Consider the following 17,013-nt stretch of genomic DNA (forward strand, 5'->3'; position numbering starts at 1 on the left):
CTTCAGCCTGCAGCTGACATCAAGACACCATGACACAGACCTGTGTCCACAGGGGTGGAAAAACCTGTTTTCTCTCTCCCATGGGGACCTGCTTTAATGGGTCAAACCCATTCAGGGCAGAGAGCTCCACCAACCCTGCCAAATCACCCAGTCAGGTGGCACAGAGGATAGCACCCTAGGCTAGGAGTTAGGACAATCTGAGTTCAAATACAGCCTCAGACACCTATCAGGGCAAGTGGTTTAACCCCACCTGCCTCAGTTTCTTCATCTGTAAAAAGAGGATAACAATAGCACCTACTTCTTGTGAAGATCAAATGAGATAATTATAAAACGCTTAGTATAGTGTCTGGAACATAGTGAGTGCTATGTGTTAATTATTATTCATTGTAAAACACAGTGCTTGGCACATCATAAGCTGTTTCCTTCTTCCCTTCCTTCCTTCTTCCCTCAATGTCATCCTTGATTCCTCATTTGAGTTCACCCCACATATCCAATCAGTTGGCAAGGACTGTCATTCTACCTTCTTTGCTTCTCTGTCTCCTTAGTTCTACTCACTCATACAGCTGCCACCCTGGTGTAGACCTGTTCTCTCTGTCTCAAGTCTCTCCCCCCTCCAATCTACCCCCTACTACTCTGCTGCTGAGGCAATGTTCTTCAGCCCTACAGGTCTGACTATGTATGTCATCCCCCCTTATTCAATAAATTCCCTGTGGCTCCCTATTACCTCCAGGATCTACTAGACATCCTTTGGGTTTTAAAGCCTTTCATGATCTGTCACTTTATCTTTCCAGTTTTATTACACTATATCCCCCTAAGTATTTTTTATGTAATCCAGTGACACTGGCCTCTTTGTTGTTTCTTGCACCCAGTTCTCCATTTCCCACCTCCTGGCATTTTCTCTGGCAACTATCTCCCATGCCTAGAATGCTCTTCTTCCTTACTTTAACCTCCTGGATTCCTTTAAATTCCTTCAAATCTCAGCTTGAATCCTATCTTTTGCAAGGTGCCTTTCCTGGGCCTTCCCTCCCCAATGTTAGTGTCCTCCTTCTAAGAGAAACCTTGATTCATCCTGTATATAGTGTACTAGCAGGGGATCAGGAACCAAAGCTTGACAGGTCTCTGAGAGGGAGGGAACAGATAAAGAGAAACACCATTTCCTCTCCCAGGCAGAGATGCCCCAGAGAAGATGAAGTTGGATCAATATCCAGAGCTGAAAGCTAAAGAGGAAATCCCTTTTCAATCTCTGGTTTCTGTTCTCTTCTCTGGATGAATATTATCTTGACCCCCTTAGTACATCTGAAGAATGAGATGTTCAGTTCTTCTAAATTAATAAGGTCTATTTATTATTTGGGGATTCAGAAATGATAGTTTAGGGAAAAGGGAAATGGGAAGTCTCTATTTCTAATTTCAACCTAAATTCTCTTCAGGGGTTGAGGGCTCAGGTCTGGGGACCTGGGTCCCCGGGGATCATTGTGGAGTCAGGCTGGTGTAATTTCCCAATATAGAGATACAGCTTTGAAAATATTGATGGGTAATCTTCTGGGTGGATAGTCTCTGGCCTTCCCCAAAGGGAAAAAGTCTCTTTCCACCACTTTTTAGGAAAGATGGCTAATCTCGGTCTCTTCGGATCAATGAGGGATTATAGTAGGCTAAAATCAGCAAGGTTGCTCTTTCCCCCTCTCAGTTCAGAAGGGAATAAGAACTCTTTCCCAACTGTCTATCTCCTTTTCTTGGCTGGAGATTCCAGTCCCATCCCCCATTGTCAGCCAAAGTTCCATTTCCTTTATGCATGAGGTTTCCTTGTAAATCCAGGTCCTTGCAGTACATACTATATCTCTCTCGTCCACAATAGCTTATTTGTAAATAGTGATTTGCTATATATATGCTTGGCACTGGAAGAGTTCAGATCAAACCTGGTCTCAGACATTTTACTAGCTGTGAAACTTTAAGCAAGTCATTGAACCTCTATCAGTCTCAATTTCCTCATCTGGAAAAAGGGGATAATAATAGCACCTACTTCCCAGAAATGCAATGAGAATAAAATAAGATTATATTGCTAAAATGCTTTGTAAATCTTTATGCATTATGTAAATTATAGCCATCATCGTCATTATTACTAGTGAAGTGCCTGGCTAGGCAAGTGCTTAATTTTTTTGATAAGTCATTTTTCAGTCTTTTCTGACTCTCTGTGATCCTATTTGGGGCTTTCTTAGCACAGATACTGGAGTGGTTTGCCATTTCACTTAATAGATGAAGAAACTGAGGCAAACAAGATTAAATGACTTGCCCAGGGTCACACAGCTGATAAGTGAAGGAAGATGAGTTTCCCTGATACCAGGCCTAGCACTCTATCCACAGCTCCACCAGATTTGATAGATATTTCAGATTGTTATTTTAAAGAATTTGCATTTCAAAGGATGATAGTTACTAGAACAGTACACTATTTATTCATTCATTCAAATGCTGCCTTAAACACTTATTAGCTGTGTGACCCTGGGCAAGTCACTGTAGATCTCTCGGCCTCGGTTTCCCCATTTATAAAAAGTACAACATAAGGCTTAAAGCACCCACCTCCCAGGGTTGCTTCAAGGATCAAATGAGACAATGTATGTAAAGCTGTGGACAGATTTTAGTGTTAAGTAGATATCTGTCATTATTAGAAGTATTTTCGGTTCTTATTGGGAGGCAGCAAAGGTCCAGCCTTTGTTTCCTTGGATCATCTAGACCAATATTCTCTAATGCTTTTTGACCTCTGAAATCTCCATTGACTAGAGTAGAGTTGTATTTTCCCTAGTCTCCCACTGTCTTCTACTCCCAGCCATCCTCACACCCATTACCTGCTACCCATGGGGAGCTACATCAGCACCTACCCAAATAAACACCCTCCTCAGACATAGCTGTCAAGGTCAAGAACAGGAGGCGGTGCCCTTTGACCCAGCTTTACCACTGCTGGGTTTATACCCCAAAGAGATAAGAAGGAAAAAGATCTGTACAAGAATATTCATAGTTGTGCTCTTTGTGGTGGCAAAAAATTGGAAAATGAGGGGATGCCCTTCAGTTGGTGAATGGCTGAGCAATTTGTGGTATCTGTTGCTGATGGAATACTATTGTGCTCAAAGGAATAATAAACTGGAGGGATTCCATGTGAACTGGAACAACCTATAGGAAGTGATGCAGAGTGAGAAGAGCAGAACCAGGAGAACATTGTACACAGAGACTGATACACTGTGGCACAATTGAATGTAATGGACTTCTCTACTTGCAGCAAAGCAATGATCCAGGACAATTCTGAGGGATTTATGAGAAAGATGCTATCCACATCCAGAGGAAAAACTGTGGGGGTAGAAACACAGAAGAAAAAATATTTCCTTGATCACATGGTTGATTGGGATAAGATTAGGGATATAGACTCTAAATGATCACGCTGATGCAAATATCAATAACATGGAAATAGGGCTTGATCAATGACACAAGTAAAACATAGTGGAATTACACATTGGCTCCAGGAGGGGGAAAGGATGAGGGAGGAAAAGAATACAAATCATGTAACTATGGAAAAATATTCTAAATCAATTAATTAAATGAATAAATTAAAAAGAAAAAAGAACAAGAGGCAGGCAGGTTAGCCCATGTTCAGTTCCCTTCAGGCTCAAAAAAGGATGGATTTTCTCTGAAAAGGCACCTAGTTAACACAGTGGATAGAGTGCTGGATGTGGAGGTAGAAAAATCTGTGTTCAAATTAGGCCTGACTGACCCAGAGCAAGTCACTTCACCCTTTTTGCCTTGGTTTTCTCTTCTGTAAAATGGGCTGGAGGAGGAAACAGCAAACTTTTCCAGAATCTGTGCCAAGAAAATCCCAAATGGGGTCACAAAGAGTCAAACACGGCTGAAACAACTGATCAAGTGACCCCTTGGGTAAGTCACTTCTCCCAGTAGTTTTCTCCTCTGTAAAATGAGCTAGAGGAGGAAATGGCAAACCACTCCAGTATCTCTGCCAAGAAAACCTCATTTGGGGTCACAAAGGGTTGAACCTATCTGAAACAACTAAACAATGACAAAATGGCAACCTTCTCTGGATAATCGAGAGGACCAGATGAGATTAATATTTACAAAAGGACTTTGCAAGCCATCAAGGGCTATGTAAATGCTAGTGATAACTGGAAATGGGCACATTCCTTTTCCCAGAAAACCCCCTTCCACAACTGCTCATGCTCCTCCAATGGCCTTGCCCCTCTCTCACTTGCCCATCTATGCCCTCATCTATCCCAACTCCCTTTCATTTCATTACCCACTCTTCTCATACGCTCCCCATCTCCCACTTCACAAGGGACCATCTTTACAAGGAAGGCCTCATGCAAGACAATGGATAGGACTATTCTGAGGCTCATTATGCTCCAATCCCCAACCAAAGAACTCCCACTTTTATTTACTTAACATTCCAGATTGTTAAACAGCCAAAGAGTCTGAGTACTCCCAACAACAAAACTTCCTCCTAAGAGGTAGGAGGCACTGGCTTGTGGCATCTTCAAAGACCAAGCAAGTGGGCCCACTTGAAGAGGAAATTCTGCCTAGGGTTGCATCATTCACTCATGAGACAGAGATTTCCCTAGGAGCTGAGGCAGTGAGAGAAAGGAGCCCAGAGTAGCAGCAGGCTAAGTTTCTGCCCACCACCGAGTGAAGGACCAGGCTCTCAGCTGCTGAGTCAATCCTTGGCTCAAGAAGCTTCACTTGTGGGGCAGCTGGGTGGCTCAGTAGATTGAGAGTCAGGCTTAGGGACAGGATGGTCTTAGATTCAAATCTTACCTCAGATACTTCCTAGCTGTGTGATTCTAGGTTAGTCACTTAATTCCCATTGCCAAACCCTTATTGCTCTTCTGCCTTGGAACCAATACACAGTATTGATTCTAAAACAGAAGGTAAGTGTTAAAAAAAGAAGCTTCAGTCATTCCCTATTGCCTCACAGATAACATATTTGACATTTTTACTTTATTAAGATCTTGTCTTTCTGTCACCTACATTTCCCACTGTATTCATCTCCCATCCCCTCTCAGAAGTCTAGCCCTTATAATAAAGAAGGAAAAAAAGACCAAGGAAAAACGTTAGCAAAACTAACCAAATTATCAAAAAAAAAAAAAACAACCCTGAAATAATGTACAGCGCTTCACACCCATGGTTGTCCATCTCTATAGAAACAGTGGAAGGCATCTGCTCCCATCCTGTCTTTGGGGTCAAGCTTGGTCAGCAATAATTTCACATCTCTTGGCATTTAAGACCCTCACAATCTTATGACAGCCTGGCTTGCAGAAATTTGTTTCACGTGGTTTTCCTGATGCACTCTCTGTTTCAGCCAAACAGGCTCTCTTTCTGTACCCCAAACTAGATCCTTTGCCCCTCCTCCATGCCTTGTGCCTGGAATCTTCCCCCTGCTCCAGTCTGCCTCTTGGCATTCCTCACTCTGGCCCAGGTGCTCCCACCTTGTACAGGAAGGCTTCCAGGATTCCCACACTCCCTTGTCTGTGTTCTGTTCTTCCTATTCTTCCCTGGTTGGTATATATTTTCTATCTGAGAGACAATACGGTTTGGTGAACAGAGAATGAGTCAGGAAGCTCTTGGGGGTAAATGCTGTCTCTAACATATAACAGCTGTGGGACTGGGGAATCCCTTTACTTCTCAACACTCTAAACAATTCAGTAACAAGTTGCAGAGCAGGCAAAAGATCAGGCAGTTCTGTGGAAAGAGAGAGCTCTGGGCTTGGTATTAGAAATCTTTGAGTTGAAATCCAGCTACAGAGAAGCAACAGCATCTACTTTGCAGGGTTGTTGTGAAGATCAAAGGAGGTGATACTTGTAAAGTGCTTAGCACAATGCCCAGCACTATGGAAATATTTATTTCCCTTTCCCATGAGGGAGTCAGTATAAGTATTATTATTCCCATTTAATAGATAAGAAAACTGAGCCTCAAGAAAAGGAAAATGATTCAGACATAATACTCCATCTCCTGATTCTGTGTCTTTTTATTGTCTGTCTCCCATGCTCCTCCCCTCCCTCTCCTGGCTTCCCTCACCTCTTTCAAGACTTAACTCAAATCTCCCTTTATACAGGAGGCCTTTCCTATCCTTGCCTGCCCCCTAAGCTCCCACAGCCTAGCTTCTTCTACCTACTCTTCCACGTAGAAATTAAACTATTAGAGTCATTTTCTTATTGTCTTCCCTATTGGAGTAGAAGCTTCTTGAGGGCAGGGATGGCAGTTTTGCCTTTCTTTGCCACATCAGCCCTTGGGCTAGTACTTGGGGCATATGAAGATCTTAATCTAGGTGGCACCATAGTGGACAGAGTACCAGGCATGGAATCAGGAAGACTCATCTCTGAATTCAAATCCAGCCTCAGATACTTTGCTTACCTCAGTTTCCTCATCTGTCAAATGAGCTGGAGAAAGAGATGGCAAACCATTCCAGTCTCTCGGCCAAGAAACATTAAATGGGGTTACAAAGAGTCAAACAGGACTGGAAATTATTAAGCTACAACTACAAAGATTTCAATAAATGTTTGTTGACTAAATAACCTACTTTACTGTGCAAAGAATGTCTTTTTTTTTTTAAACTCTTACCGCCTGTCTTAGAAGTGATTTGAATTCAGAAGCTCCTATGTCCAGGCCTGGCTCTCTGTCTACTTGCCTGAGAATGTCTAAAGAAGCCAAGACAATAGCTCCTCACTCAACGCCCCCTCATCTGGCTTGATGGTTGCTGCCTGCATGGCTCACTTGTGGAAATGAAAGAGGACTAATGGAAAACAACCTGCTACTTTGAGAAGGGTGAAACCAGCAGTCTGCTGAGCACCCACCCTCACTGCACAAGCCCCATGTTGTCCCTTTATTCCTTGTAATTAACAATTGATATTTACATAGCCCCCAAAGATTTACTACAGCATCTCATCAAGACCAAGCAGCACCTTCATGGTGGAAGAAGGGCAGGTATTCTCACCATTCAATAAATGAGCAAACCAAAGATCCAGGAAGGGAAAAGAGTTTCACAAGATTACACAGCTAGTAAATCTCAGAGGTGAGATTTGATTGCAGATCTCTCCCAATCCTGAACCTGGTACAGTATTTACCATTCCACTAGTCATCTCTGGACAGTTCCTAAGTAGATAGGTCCTGCCTTCCACCCCATCCCACCTCTAGGCCATCCCAAATCAAGTCTTACGTACAAGAAGCTTGGTCACCATTGGTCTTCAATGCAATATCATTCCTCTCTTGCCGGCCCTTTGTGCCAGAAACTTCTTCCATTTTGTGGATTTCAGACAGGCAGAGTTTGGGGTTATAGTGGAAGAAGAGCTTCCCCTTGGTGATGGTAAGGTTGTGTTTGCTCCAGTCCCACAGCTGCCTCAGGTTCTGATTGTCCAGGGCATAGAAGGAGTAGTTCCTATGGAGGGAAACACAGGGAAAAGAAGGGGGTAACTTGGACCAGCTCACTTGAGAAGTGTGAACCCCTCAGGCCAGGCCATCTCATATCCTGCCTAGATGACTGCAAGAGGCTCCTAATACATCTCCCTGACTTAAGTCTCATCCCTCTCTGCTCCATCCTCTGCACCACCAACAAAGCAGGTTCCCCTAAAGCTCAGGCCTGACTATGATAAAATATAAGCTCCCTTATGCCTCATATTTGTATCTTTGATGCCTAGCATAGTGTCTGGCACAGAGGAGGCACTTAACAAAGGCTTGCCAATTAACTGAGAGCATTGGGTTTCTTTTTTTAAAACTCTTACCATCTGTCTTAGAATCAATACTAGGCATTGGTTCCAACACCAAAGAGCAGTAAAGGAAAGTGGCTTATCCAGGGTCACACAGCTAGGAAGTGTCTGAGGCCAGATTTGAAACCAGGACCTCCTGGGTCTCTACCCACTGAGCCTCCTAGCTGCCCTTTTAACTGGGAACTCTAAGCTCAGGACCAGAACACCCTTGATGTATACATTTCTCTTAATGTTACTTATTTATTCTTAACACTTTTTTAAAAAGTTGACTTCTAAATTCTCTCCAGTCCTATCCCTCACCCACAGAGAAGGCAGGCAATATGATACCATCTAAAACAATATATTATTCATTAATGCTTAATGTGAAAATTGATGTGCATTTCAAGGACCTTTGTCCAAACTGTGGGGTTGCTCTTTCCCCACTGAGGATCATGGCCGCTTGACAACTTGCTTGAGAGTCTCTGAGGCTTAGTCAGCCCCAGTGATGAGCCCCAATAAGTTTAACTAAGACATATCTCAAATGACAAACACATGGACTGTCATCAGTCCTATGCACAAAGCCTTTCAAGCTTGGTCAGATCTGGGAGAGGTATTCTTATGGCACAGTCATCAAAGGAGAACCTTAATGCATATTTTATGTGAAGATGGGTGCATGGGTGTATATCTGTGTGATTTCAGTTCAAACTAAAGATATCATTCTGCAGCTAGGTGGCACAGTAGATGGGGGTGGGCTTAGAGTCAGGAAGACCTGAGTTTGAATCCTGCCTCAATACTTAGCTGTGGGGGCAGCTAACTGGCTCAGGGGAAAGGGAGCCAGGTGTAGAGATTGGAGGTCACAGATTCCAATCTGTCCTCAGATACTTCTCAGCTGTGTGACCCTAAGCAAGTCATTTAACTCAATTGCCTAGCCTTTACTGTTCTTCTGCCTTAGAACTGAAACTAGAGGGTTTAAAAAAATACTTAGCTGTGTGACCCTGAACAAGTCTTTTAACCTCCTTTGCCTCAGTTTCTTCAAGTATAAAATGGGGAAAATAATAGCACCTACTTCCCAGGTTGTGATGATCAAATGATATAACAACAGAAAGTGTTTTGCAAAGCTTAATGTATTTTGAATTATTAATTACCACCATCACCACCACACCACCATCATCATCATCACCTCTGCTATGGGGTTCTGCCAATGAGGAAATTCCCTCTAACAAGGCAGAATAAAACTTCTGGGCAACTTACAGTCTTAAAGAGTTGCCTGAAGGGGGAAAGAAAGGGAATAAGTACCTACTATGTGCCAGGCACTTTGCTCTGTATTTGACAATTATTAGCTCATTTGATCTTCACAACTACCCAGGAATGTAGGTACTATTATTATTCCCATTTTATGGATGAGGAAACTGAGGCATAGGTGAAGTGATTCACCCAAGGTCACATAGCTAGTGAGTATCTGAGACCAAATTTGAACTTAGGTCTTCTTAACTCTAGCCCCAGTGCTGTAACCTAGCTACCTACAGGGAAGCACTCTTGAGAGGTGAAGGTACTTGCCCAGGATCCCACAGTATATGTGAGGAGTAGAACTTGAACTCAAGTCTTCCCAGCCAGCTCTCCATCCATTTCTCCATAGCTACCTACCCATATAGCCTAGAAGTAACTCTGGGTTATCAGAGGCTATGCACTAAGAGAGAATGCCCAGTCTTATAGGTTACCATTGTAACCATCTCTTCATGGTGTCAAACCTTCACTCACACCATTTTGGAAAGGTTTTCAGTTTAGGTTATAATAGATTGGATGTCTTGTTATCGGAGGTCCAGCCCCACTAAGTTCAGAGAGTAAGGACATCCCCTAGAGGATGATAATAATAACAATAATAATAATAACTAGCATTTTATAGCATTTTAAGGGTTATGAAGCATTTTACATAGGTCATTTTCTCAAAACATCACTGTGGGGTAAGTTCTGTTATTATTGTCATTTTAGTAGCAAGAGTAGCAAGCTGGAGCAGACAGAAATTCACTGACTTGTCCAGCATCACATAGCTAGAAAGAGGTAGGATTTGAACTCAAGTCTTCCTGACTCCAAGTCCAGCACTCTAGCTACAGAAACCCTTGAGGACTATCTTGAGAGTAGGGACCATGTTTGTGCCTTTCCTTGTAGCCCCAGTGGTTAGCACTGTGCTTGGCACACAGTAAGTGTTTAATAACTATTTCCTTACAAACTGCCTGTGACCTATCCTTAACAGATGGAAGTTTTACTCCTGGAGAACAACATACGTGTTTACTGCACATGCACTAGAGGTAGGTGTGGATATATCTGAATGCATATACATAGGACCTGGCATAGCTAAACTTTATATTTTATATTATTTATATATATATTTATTTAATATACATTAATGTTATTATATAATATATTAATTATAAATATATTTCTATTATATAAAGTCTGATATTTTATACAAAAGGGACAAGGGATCTTTGGCAGGGACACAGAGGGTCACTCTTTTCCAGGTTTAGCTCATGAATTGATTCCTACCTGAGGCTTTCCTTGGTCCCCCCATTTTAGTGATGTTCCATTCATTTTATCTTGTTGTATCACTTTGTGTGTTGTTTTCCCTAATAAGGAGAATGGACTGTTTATCTCCCCCTCCCTTTTATCCTTAGCTCTTGGTATGTAAATGCATCTTGAACTGAATTAAACCTAACTGAATTGAAATGGTGTTTACGGATGTGCATATGTGCCTTGGAGACCTGAATCTCTCTTTACACACATGATCAAAATACCAATGAAAACCACCTCAAGTTCATTCCCCCACTAGTAAGTGCAGCTTTCGAGAGAACCCCCAGTTAAAAACCTTCTGGGGCATTCCTACCCCCTTACCCCTAAGCATCCCCACCTATATAAAGCCAACGCTCCATTCAAAAGTTCACAGTTCACAGGAGAACATTGTACACAGAAAGTGAAACATGATGGGACCATCAGATGTGATGGACTTCTCTACTAGCAGCAATGCAATGATCCAGGACAATTCTGAGGGACTAATGAGAAAGAATATTATCCCATCCAGAGGAAGAACTGTGGGAGCGGAAACACAGAAAAATCATGTGATTTATCATGTATTTATATGGATATAATCACAGGATGTGGGTTTTGGTTTTTAAAAGATTATTACAAAAATGAATAATACGAAAATAGGTATTGAGTGATGACAATAATAATGTATAATCCAGTGGAATTGCTTATCAGCTCTAGGAGGGGAGAGTGTAAAGGGGAGGGAGAGAACATGAATCATACATCCATGGAAAAAGACTTATAAAGAAATAAAGAAATGAATGAATGAATGAATGAAACAACAAAAAAGGGCCACAGCTCAGAACTCCAAGAAGATAGGGCTTACCCAATTTCCAGGGTCTCTCCTCGAATGAGGTGCAGCTTCCGGAAGAAGGAGAGGGACACTAAGGCATAGGAACGACGAATCTTAAGGTACCCCGTGATCTCCTCAATTAAACCAAGATTGGCTTCTAGTTCTGCTGCTATGTTATCTGGAGAAGGAGGAAAGGGGAAAAAATCTTTGGTAAGTCCAACCCATTGAGAAAGATCTTCCTCTCTAAATAAAGGCTCACTTATAGGACACAAATGATTTCTACTTGGCTATAATTTCCTCATTATCTGTGATATTAAACATCTTGGCTGGAACGTAGCCAGGAGGCAGCCAGAATCACTAGAAGATCAGCTACCAGGTCACAAGGAGGATGTATCATGGGATGCAGGGAGAGCCTGGGATTTGGAATCTGAGGAGATAGGACCAATGACTGTTGAGTGCTCATTTGGTGTTATTTTCCATGGGTAAGATGGGGGTAATAGCTGTGCTGTTAAGGTAAGAAGATATATGCAGCTAGTCTCACAGAAAGCAGTTTCTCAACTGTCCAGTGCTAAAGAAAAATGAGCCAAGACCCATCTCGCCCTGGAGCAGGAGCGACTTCCCAGGCTCTCAAAGTCCAACCTCCCCACTTAGCACCACATAAAGCTGGCCCCTAATCAGTGTTTGCTTGGACAGGATTTCCCTTGCCATTCCCCAGACACTCACTGCCACCACGGATGTTTATGATTAGGCTCCCATTGATGACGGTGCACCCTCGAAGTGCCTGGGCAGCATGCACAGAGTCGATGGTCTGGTCAGCCACAATGTCGCAAACTTTCGGACAGGGACCGGAGCACGGAGAACAATGCAGGCTGAGAGACAAGACAGAGAACAAGTCTATAATACACAACAAGTCACTGAGGGAATGAAGACTACCTGGCTGTCAATGGAATTAAATGGGTCAGGAATCCATCACAGAAAGGCTGGAGTCTACTCTGTTGGGAGATTGCCTGAGCTTTAGCAATGTGAAAAAAAAAACTTCCCCAACGCAACACAGCCAGTAAGAAAGCAATGGGATACAATGGAAATTTGTGGGTTCAAATCCTGCCTCTCACAATCTATGTGATCTAGGACAAGTTATTCCAATTCTTAGGTCTATTTCTTCATCTGTAAACTGAGGGGGTGGCATGAATGATGTCAAAGGTCCCTTCTACTCTTAATACTCTTAGTCTGTCATTATTAATACTAATGATAACATACATGGGTATGTTAAACTTGGAAAATTGAGTTGAAGGGAGCCTTAGAAACCATCTAGTCCAGTGATGGCAAATCTTTTCAAGACAGAGTGCCAGGCCCTGCCTCCACCCCACCCACCAGACCAAGTGCTGTGCCCCTGCCGAACACTGAGTGTCCTTCCCTGCCCTCTTACCCACACAGGGGAGGGAGAAAGCACTCCCACTGGACTGCTGGGTGGAGGAGTAGGTGAAGTGAAGAATGTCCTCAGAGAGGGGAAGGGGAAGGGAATGTTCCCCTCCCTTCCAGCTCTGCCACCTGTGAACCCCACACCTTACCCCCTGTGTGCTCCCATTGGGCTGCTGAGCAGAGGGTTGGGTGATGTGAAAAAAATGTCATCAAGCATAGTGGAGAGGGGGAAAGGAGCAGCTCCACCCAAGTTCCTCTGCCTTTCTAGTAATGAACTTGGGCAGGGGAAGGGCAGGCATATGCCCACAGAGAATGTATGCCATATCTGACACTTGTTCCATAGGTTTGCCATCACTGATCTAGTCCTACCCAGAGCAGAACAGAAATCCTTTTTACCTCAAAGTCAACAAATAGTCAGAGTCCCCAACTATAGACCTCCAAGTCCTCGGGATCCAACTACCATCCAAATCAACTCATTCCACTCTTCTCAGACTTAAGGAAAAAGAAGACCTAAGGTGCCCCAATACAATACAAAACAATACAGTAAGCATTTACTAAATGCCCTTTGTATGTAGAACCCAGTGCTTGATGTTAAGGAGGCAGAGAATTTAGATAAGGCACAATCCAGCTTACAGTCTAGTATAGGGCTAAGATGGCAACCCAGATAACTAGAATACATAATAATAGATTTTAAGGAAACTACATATTGTCACAGCACACACACACACACACACACACACACACACACACACACACAGGCCAGAAAATGAGTGTTTTTACTGTAAAATTAGGGCAAGAACCTTAAGTAAGATGGGATGGGAAAAGCTACATAGCCTCAGCAGCTCACTTCAAGGGATCTAGAATGAGGGGGCAGCTGGAAGGCACCACCACAGAATCTTAAAGGACCTCCTCTCCTTCCTGGTTCCTGAATAGATAACTGAGCTAAAGAGAGACAAACCTCAAGCCTAAGTGAATCCAGACAAGTAGAAGGTGGTGATATGGGAAAAGATTAAAAAAGGAGACCTCCCATGAGGGAGATAAGTGGGAATTTACACCTCACAGATGGGAAACCTTCCCAGACACTATCATTCTACTGCAGGATTTTGTGGCAGGTTACTAATTAGATTAAGAGACCTACTTAGTTGTCATCAGGAAGTAGACAATGTTAGATATCATCATGAAAAATGAGCCACAAACAGGATTAAAGACTGTCAGAGCTCAGAGGGCCCTTGATACACAGAATGTAAGAGCTGGCTGAGCCCTATACACATAAACTGTCAAAGCTAGGAGAAACCTTAGAATATGGAGGCCTCTTAAAACACAGAATGTCGGAGTAGAGAGGATTCTTAGAACACAGAATATCAGAATTTTGAAGAACCATAGAATAGAAGATGGCAGAAATGCAAGAGATTTTAAACAAAGGATGCCAGGACTAAAAGAGAAGATGTCAGAGCCTGGAAGAGACTCTCAGACTTGTCAGTGGTATATCGCTTCACATCTCATTCTAGGCAACTCTTACCCATGAGTTCTTTTATTTCTAGATCTCCTGACACCATATGAAGACAAGTGGTACATATGGTTTGTCCAGTCAACTGTATCCTCCTCTCCTACCACTATTGCTACAGAAACTACCCACATCTTTTACTATCCTGGTCTCTGATAACATCCTTTATGTCTCTTCTCCCTGGTAATTCTTGGCTGCCTATACATCCTTAGTCAGCCCCTCACCCTCTACCACTTTTGGGTGGCTCTTATCTTTTATTCTTTGGAGACTAGCCTTCTATAACCCGCAGTCACAAATAGCATCACTAGAGGATGATTAATATTGAAAAAGTGAGTCTATGTTTCAGGTGGAGGTATGGTATGATATTTCCAAGGCAATCACTCTGCTTTCCCCCTCCTGTTCAATTCTGGTATCTTCATAGTCCCTAATCTGGATACATAGATTAACAGATGCACATGCTATAGGGTGGTCACCAATCTATATATCAAAATCTGAATAAGATGGCTTCATCACTTAGTTTTTTTCACTGAGGTTCTTAACAGTGAGAATTGGAAAGTTACACTAGCTCTTGAGGTGTGATTATGGATCTCATTTAGGAGACTCTGACATGTTTCCAGGCTTTAGGATGTCAGGGTATTATTTGCCTCTAACAAGAGTATCTGGGGAACCTCACTATATTGAGCAAGAGTTCTTAAACCACAGTCCTTGAATAAATTTTCTGTGAATTCAGATGGGAAAAAATTAGGTCTTTATTTTCATCAACCTCTAACTGAAATTTGGCATTTCCTTCCATTGTGGATGTAGGCAAAACACCACAGTAGTACTGGGCTTGGACAGCCTGCCCAAGGGACTAAAAGAGACAATAGGAACTCTATACATAGTCTAAGACTATTGAGAATCTATATATATTCCAAGACTATAGGGAATCTATATATACTACAGGGAGTTTATAGATAGTCAAGACTGCAGGGAATCTATGGATTCTGTACTGAACATCCTCTAAATAGCAGCAATCCTCTCTGTTTTAAACATCTCCTAACATGACTAACATCAAGGGATCCATTAAACAAAGTTACCTATATTGTTACATATTCCAAAGAATTTTGTATAATTTTTGCCATTATAGATGGGAGATACATTGTAGGATCTATACAGCTCTATTGAATCAGATTTTTTTTAATGCTAAGCAACAATGACCTCAGTGCAATCTTGTATTCTCTAGGCCTTTCAAATAAGTGTGGATAAAGATCTGGTCTGCTATTAAATATTGTTTTGACCACTTGCAGCCTTTGCCTGTTCCCTTCTCAAACTTTCAAGGTTGCTTTTGATGTCTGCATATATCACTTTCAGATAAAGATTTGGCAGAGCTGGGAAAGTAGGCATATGGGTTAGCAGTTATTTTTATTTATTTATTTTTTAAAAACCCTTACCTTCCATCTTGGAGTCAATACTGTGTATTGGCTCCAAGGCAGAAGAGTGGTAAGGGCTAGGCAATGGGGGTCAAGTGACTTGCCCAGGGTCACACAGCTAGGAAGTGGCTGAGGCCGGATTTGAACCTAGGACCTCCCATCTCTAGGCCTGGTTCTCATTCCACTGAGCTACCCAGCTGCCCCCTTTAGCAGTTATTAATATTAGTATTCTGACTTCTCTTTCTCCTTCATTATAAGAAGATCTAGGAGTTTCTAGCCTTTGGAAAAGACTTCCTCCTTTCATTCAAATATTGTAGGAACTTATCACTCTATACTGTCAAAATTATCTCTCGGTTAGCAATGGAACTCCTCTATATAGATTTGGTCCTCTTGTCTGTATTTCTTCTGCCCCTCTATTACCATCCCTAAAGAAGTGGAATGGGACCACATGTGACTCAGAGCCATTATGCATATTTTCTTTGCTTTATATGTTGCTATGGCCAAATAAATTATCACCAAGATGCAACACTGAGCATTTATATAGTACTTAAAGGTTTGCAAAGTCCCTTCATAATAAATTCTCCTCATAGGATCCTCAGAATAGGCCTAAGAGATAGGTGCTATTATGTCTATTTTAATAAATAAGGAAACTGAGGCAGACAGTGGTTGACTAACTTGCTCACATATACATAACTTGAACTCATGTAGTCCTGACTGCAGATTCAACAAACACGATCCAGTGTGCTTCCCAGCAGCCTATGATAATCATAGGATCCGAAATTTAGAGGAGGAAGGGATTTTTGAGACCTTCAAATCTAATCCTCTCATTTTAAAGATAACAAAACAAACATAGAGGCTGACCCAATTTGGGGTTTTCTTGGCAAAGATACTGGAGTGCTTGCCATTTCCTTCTTCAGCTCATTTTACAGATAAAGGAAACACACAAAGGCTGGTTTAAATGACTTGCTATGGATCACACAGCTGATAAGTGTCTACAGTTGAATTTGAACTCAGGTCTTCCTGATCCACCCACTGAGCCATTTCTAGCTGCCTCCTGATAAATGTTATTTGTATCTCTATCTGCTACCCAATTCTCTCTCTCTCTCTCTCTCTCTCTCTCTCTCTCTCTCTCTCTCTCTCTTTTACATATGTATACATTTATATATACATATATGGTATATGTGTATATAAGTATCTATGCTTATATACACATACACAGATTTATGTATTTTCTGCTCATTTATCTATGCCCACAGTTTCTCCCATCTGCCCAGCCCCTACCCCTAGAAGGTAATTTCTTGGAGGTCTGAGGCTGTTTTCATTCTTTTCTTTTCTAGCCTAGGTGTCAAGCCCAGTGCCTGGTACATGTCGGAATCAAAATTTGCTAACTTGGATATGATGTCATAGGATTAGAGCTAATGAACCTGGGTTCAAATCCCTGTTTGGCCTCAGGTCATTCACTTAGCCTCAGTTTGGACTTCAGTTTCCTCTCTGGTAAAAGGATGGGGTTGGCTTGGATGGATTCGGAAGTCCCTTCTGTGACCCGTAACTGTGGGAGACGAATATCACTGTCACCGTCAT

General features: G+C 42.2%; 1 protein-coding gene across 4 annotated transcripts in view; it reads right to left on the reverse strand.

Moving 5' to 3' along the window:
* The window catches only part of INSR (insulin receptor), a 162,326-nt gene that overhangs the window by 44,757 nt on the left and 100,556 nt on the right, over window positions 1-17,013 (reverse strand). For all 4 annotated transcript variants that reach the window (XM_007489570.3, XM_007489569.3, XM_007489568.3 and 1 more), the window contains exons 4-6: window positions 11,824-11,969; window positions 11,134-11,278; window positions 7,206-7,420 (exon numbers count right to left, since the gene is read on the reverse strand). In XM_007489570.3, coding sequence (XP_007489632.1) covers window positions 7,206-7,420; window positions 11,134-11,278; window positions 11,824-11,969 — 506 coding nt within the window. The remainder of the gene's footprint in view (window positions 1-7,205; window positions 7,421-11,133; window positions 11,279-11,823; window positions 11,970-17,013) is intronic.

Source organism: Monodelphis domestica, chromosome 3 (assembly GCF_027887165.1).
Source record: "Monodelphis domestica isolate mMonDom1 chromosome 3, mMonDom1.pri, whole genome shotgun sequence".
Lineage (NCBI taxonomy): Eukaryota > Metazoa > Chordata > Mammalia > Didelphimorphia > Didelphidae > Monodelphis > Monodelphis domestica.